This window comes from Rutilus rutilus (assembly GCF_951802725.1).
Source record: "Rutilus rutilus genome assembly, chromosome: 18".
Taxonomy (NCBI): Eukaryota; Metazoa; Chordata; class Actinopteri; order Cypriniformes; family Leuciscidae; genus Rutilus; species Rutilus rutilus.
The window spans coordinates 9,645,725-9,651,260 of NC_140231.1; the positions used below are offsets into that span (position 1 = coordinate 9,645,725).

The following is a 5,536-nucleotide window of genomic DNA, read 5'->3' on the forward strand; positions in this document are numbered from 1 at the left end:
TGGTAAAACCCAGCACGTGTTCTGTCCAATAGTGACCCAGCGGTGTGGTTAAGGTTGGGTTATTTTTTAACCCTGCCGTTTTTAGAGTGTAATAGCTATAATGAAATGATGATGCTCTTACTTGATAATTACTTGTGATAATTTATCACAGACTGATTAAATGAAAGATGTTGGGAGATTTCTTTTCAAACACTTTCTTGCAACAGAACATCATCCAGACTACAAATGAGTGTTGTGTTCGCCTACTATACTGTTTTTATATTTTATTTATTTATGGTATATTAGTCTTTTATCTTCTCAAAGTGGTGGTATTATCAGAAATTAACTCTATATTTCCAGCAGTTAAATATTTGTGAAATGTCTGAAAATGTTTTAAAATAGTTAGTTAGAAAGTTAGTTATTATATCATAGTTAGTTGTTATATCATGTCTGACATAAACTATCCTTCGGTTATTAGGTCTACACCCTTTGTTTACATTTTACATTAAATAGGTATCACTCAACACATTATCTTTACGCTTTGTCATGTGAATAACTAGTCAATAACGCACAACATTTTTCATGTTTTCAATATATGTAAAATTTTTGTTCATTTCAGGTCGGACTTGAGATCGCTTATAAGTGTTTTGATTCAGGAAAATTAACTGACTCTTAAAGAGTCATTCGTTTGCGAATTAGACACTGGTCGAGCTCAATGCATGTACAAGTTGTCAGATTTCTCATTGTAAATGTACTCACTCACAGTCTGATAAGATCTAGCGTTTAACTCCACTTTTATACCTGCTTGACATAGACATAAACAGAGAGAAGTAACTCCGGTGTGGTCTTTTGGCCTTGTGATTCCCTTCAGGAATCGGGTCTCTTTTATGATCGTTTATATCTTTTTAAATGCGTTATAATGACCATTAATGTCTTTTAAATTACATGGTTCGTATAACTGAAGCTAGGTTGTGAAATTGAGCATTTCTGGTTTTTACTGATTTTTTGATAGCTTATGTACTAGCATAGCATACATCTACCTGATTAGCCTGCTACCTTAGCTTATATTATATTAGGTATGTTTTTTTGCTTCCAATATAATTCCCAATTGCATGTTTCAAATTAATGATGTTTGTGTTTACTTAGCATGACAATTAATTTTTTTAAATATTCTATATTTCTCGACGGCTACCATGTTCTTCAACAAGACGGATTACTTTTTGTTTATTGAGCGCCAATAGTTACATAGTGTACCTTTAATTCACTCAGTTTATCAGACTGTAAGCATTGAGCTGCTTGGACAGAACTGGAGTTTTTAATGTAAATCTTCATATCTATTAACTAACTCTAACATTTTGCATTATAATAATACTTGCCATCTAACTTTAAAATGAAGTCAAAGTTTATATTGAAGTCAACAACACTACAGTTGGAGGAGTTCAGAATGTAAATATACAATTGCAAACTCTTTAGCAGATATTTAAAGTTTCAGTCTTTATCCGAAATAAAACATTTATGGGAAGATGAATAGAGTTTGTATAATCTCAACCAAGATACAGATCTTATATTGGTTGTCTTGTATCTATGGGATTAGTATATGGGATTGGTTTCCGCCAGTAGAGGGCGCTCATGCAAGCAATGACACACAATGCGAGTGTAGGAGAAGAAGAGAAGTGATCGAGGAAAGGGAACATAAACATTTGAAGTGGAACACAGCCCTTCATCCTGCTCTATAATCTGCTGTGTTTTTCAGACTGAGTAGGCTACATTTTTTTTTATCATTTATTAGGAGAAATCTAAATCTAAACGAGTCAGTTCATTTAGTGAATCACTCAGAAATGAATCGAAATGAACCGACTGATGTTGTACATTACGCTCGTGAAACGTAAACTCGTTATTGACTGGTTTTTCACATTAATTTTGTGAAGATTATGAGTTGTGTTTTCATTTTATTTAATGAACAAATGAAACGTGGTAAACAGTTTTGAATGCATGTAAATCATATCTAATGTAAGAGCAACATAAAAATGAGTTGAGGAGTTGAATTGTTTCTAAACAATGAGAGTTCTTCATGAGAGTTTAAATGCTGGGAAATATTCCCATCTTCCCACAGGAGAAGAAGAAGCAAGCAGGAGGAATTACTCTAGGATAAACTACTGACATACTATTGAAAAGATGGAGTTTGAGGAAGGACCCTGCAGAATAAAAGATGAAGATACAGAGGAACAAATAGGTTGGTGTTTTTGTTCATTTTCTTTAATGACTGATGGGGAATATTAAGAGTGTACTCAAACTGGTCACAATAGACAGATTGTCTCTGTCCCATGATTGTACTGTTTGAGTTGTAATAGAAAATGTTTGGGGCACGGTACGGAACGATCACACTAGTCAAAAGAACCAGACTTCGGGGGTCAAACGCGCCCATGCACTGTTCAGGTCGCCTAGTGTGAGTACACCCTAAGATGAAAACTGACATATCCTCCTGAGACCCAGGCATAGCCTTTTTTCTCTATAGAGGACATTATATTTTAGCAAATTTCTCTGAGACCATAGATGTCGCCATTTTAAAAGTCTGGATGTAATGTAAAGAGCACATGCAGGGCTTTTCAGCGATATAGGCTACCAAATGTTTGGAGGTTTCGCCATGATAACTCCCTCTCCTGGGATCACATTTTTTGCACTCATATGGAAATCTGATAATATTTTGTAACTGTCATTTCAATTTAAGTAATTTCCAAATTGTTTCTCATAAATAAACATCTCAGGAAAACATTATGGGGTTTGAAATCCGAATATGACTTTCTGTTACGAAACAGGGCATCGATTTTATACATGTCCTCTGTAGAAGACACCAGGACTTTTTTTCATTTGTTTTTTTTTGTTTAGAATGGGACTACCCATTTATGGCAATTTTATACACAATCCATGAAGTAAAATAATAAATCAAATAATTTTATTAGTCTATATCTTTCACAACATAGTTGAGAATCATCTTTATACAAAGTTTGGTTAAAATCACTTTAAATCTAAAAATGTATTGGTAAATGGAAAAAACAACAAAAAAACAAACATTGTTTTTACCTAAACATGTCTTATCGTGCCATTTGTTTTCTTCTTAATAACTAAGTCCTAGTGTCCTCTACAGAGGACATAGCATAAAATATGATTTTTGTTTTTGTTTCTTATGCTCCAAAAAATGTAATGACATAAAACACAAACAAGTTCTGGTTCTCAGGAGAATATAACAATACATCTAAAACTAGATACTAGTAGACTCAGTTGTAAACTAGAATTGTGCTAAATTTAGAATGAAAATTATTTCTTTGTTTCTCATTTGTCCTTTTTTATTTTAATTTTGGGAATTTAATATGTTGATTTTAGACCTGATGGAAGTGAATGAAGACAAACACCATCATTTCACAAATGAAGATATAAAACTGACATATAAAAATGAAGACAAAAAACATCTGTTTCAAAAACCTCATCATTTCAAAAATGAAGATGGAAATACAGCCGTTTTAAAGACCGAAGAGGATTTCACACAACAACAAGCTGGACAATCTGGAGTCAAAGGATCTTTCACCTGCTCTGAGTGTGGAAAGAGTTACAGACATAAGGGACACCTAAAGGATCACATGAGAATTCACAATGGAGAAAAACCGTTCATATGCACTCAGTGTGGAAAGAGTTTCATACATAAAGGACACCTAAAAGATCATATGAGAATTCACAATGGAGAAAAACCATTCATATGCACTCAGTGTGGAAAGAGTTTCACATCCAAAAGCTCTCTCACCACTCATCTGCGTCGTCACTCTGGAGTGAGATCATTCAGCTGTGATCAGTGTGCTAAAACATTTGTTGTAGCATCAAACTTAAGAGAACACCTTAAAGTTCATGCTGGTGTGAAGCCTCACTTTTGTTCTTCATGTGGAAAGAGATTTACACATCTGCACTCTTTAAAACAGCATGAGCGTATTCATACTGGTGTGAGCCCTTATATGTGCTTTGACTGTGGGAAGAGCTTTACTACATCAGGCAACTTAAAAACACACCAGATAATTCATACTGGAGAGAAACCGTACAAGTGCTCACACTGTGGAAAGAGTTTCTCTTACTCAACATCCTTGAAAAGGCACAAGAGAGTTCATACTGGAGAGAAGCCGCACCAGTGCTCTTCATGTGGGAAGAGTTTCACCCAATTATCTAATCTACGGACTCATGAGAAAAAGTGTTGCCCGAAGTTGCCTAAAATAAGCAAAGTTCATGTTCAGATCCATCACTTTCAAATTAATAGTTTGATATTCTGATAAATCAAAAGATGGGATTTCTTGCGACCCCATCTGAGAGATTTTTTTTTTTTAATTACATAGAGGGTTGGTGAAGATTGTTGGAAATTGGGTGGAGGTCGAAATGCTCCAATTTTAGATGGAAATAATAATTTTGTTTATGTTAGGGAATAAGTATAGTGAACATAATTAGCTTCATACATATTCCTTACAAATTCATTTTGTTAGTCTGGCTGTTGTTGTCATTCATTTTATATGTATATGTGTATATATATATATATATATATATATATATATATATATATATATATATATATATATATGCATTGCATGTAGAATATGTTACAAGAATAAATGAAAAAAACTTTTGGAACAAAGTCATGAAAAAAAGGTTTCAGCATTGTATTCACATTAAGCTTGCAGTATTAAGTCATTCTTTTAAAATAAAAAATATGCCAGTTGTTTCATGAATTTATATTCACTTTTAAAATATGGACCCATATGAACAAATAAACACACCACTGAGACTATCGAGTTGGATAATGATAACTGGACTTTGTCTATGGAATTGCAGTGATTTTTATTTATTTTTTTACAGATGACTAATAGCTATCAGTATCAAAAAGAATTGGCTACTGAAAAAACTAAATCTAATAAACAAGCATAGGCTATATTTTCTCTTCTTTAACATCTGAAATGTAGCAAGGAGATTTTAACACTACAGTGGAATAATCTTTTAAAAACTGGACATGAAATAATAAATGTAAATTATTTTATTAGGGTTGTTGATTTAACGCGTTAATTTCATTAGTATTGGGGGAAAAAATAATGCGTTAAATAGGATTGTATCATGGTCTGTCTGAATATTTGATTCTGATTGACTGGCTGGAAGATGTGCAATAAAACTGTTTAATCACTGTTCTTTGCTAATACGTGGTTTTCATTTAAAAGTGTGCACACACACACACACACACACACACACGTCACTTGCACACAGAGATCAGAGCTCGCTCTGCAAACACAGAAACATTCAGAAGCACAGAACATTTAATCAACTCTGACCAGTGTCTTTATTCATAAAATAGCTTTGCTACTGATTTGCCACATTATATTTTTCAGCAACAAGCGGAAAACATTGCTGGTTTTGAAGTAATTAAACTCAGTCAAGTCACATGTATTTATATAGTGCTTTTTACAATACAGATTGTTTCAAAGCAGCTTTACAGAGATAACAGGAAAATAATGCAACAAAGTTTGTTTCCAGAAGA

General features: G+C 33.3%; 1 protein-coding gene across 2 annotated transcripts; it reads left to right on the forward strand.

The window, feature by feature from the left end:
* The first annotated feature begins 1,644 nt into the window (after positions 1-1,644).
* Positions 1,645-5,186, forward strand: LOC311276790 (uncharacterized protein). 2 transcript variants are annotated; one of them, XM_084386701.1, is made up of 3 exons: positions 1,645-1,737; positions 2,093-2,212; positions 3,361-5,186. In XM_084386701.1, exons 2-3 carry the CDS (start codon positions 2,155-2,157, stop codon positions 4,287-4,289), a joined length of 987 nt encoding a protein of 328 aa, XP_084242827.1. In that variant the 5' UTR covers positions 1,645-1,737; positions 2,093-2,154; the 3' UTR covers positions 4,290-5,186. The 2 variants fall into 2 exon arrangements, with proteins under 2 accessions (XP_084242827.1, XP_084242828.1); XM_084386702.1 differs by lacking the exons at positions 1,645-1,737; positions 2,093-2,212 and adding an exon at positions 2,224-2,425.
* Positions 5,187-5,536: the final 350 nt, after the last annotated feature.

What these genes read in the sequence shown, in the direction of transcription:
- LOC311276790 (XM_084386701.1), top strand. Translation starts at nt 2,155, where the DNA reads ATGGAGTTTGAGGAAGGACCCTGCAGAATAAAAGATGAAGATACAGAG. An exon ending in AGATACAGAGGAACAAATAG is followed by an intron (nt 2,213 to 3,360) that starts GTTGGTGTTTTT and finishes TGTTGATTTTAG; the next exon opens with ACCTGATGGAAGTGAATGAA.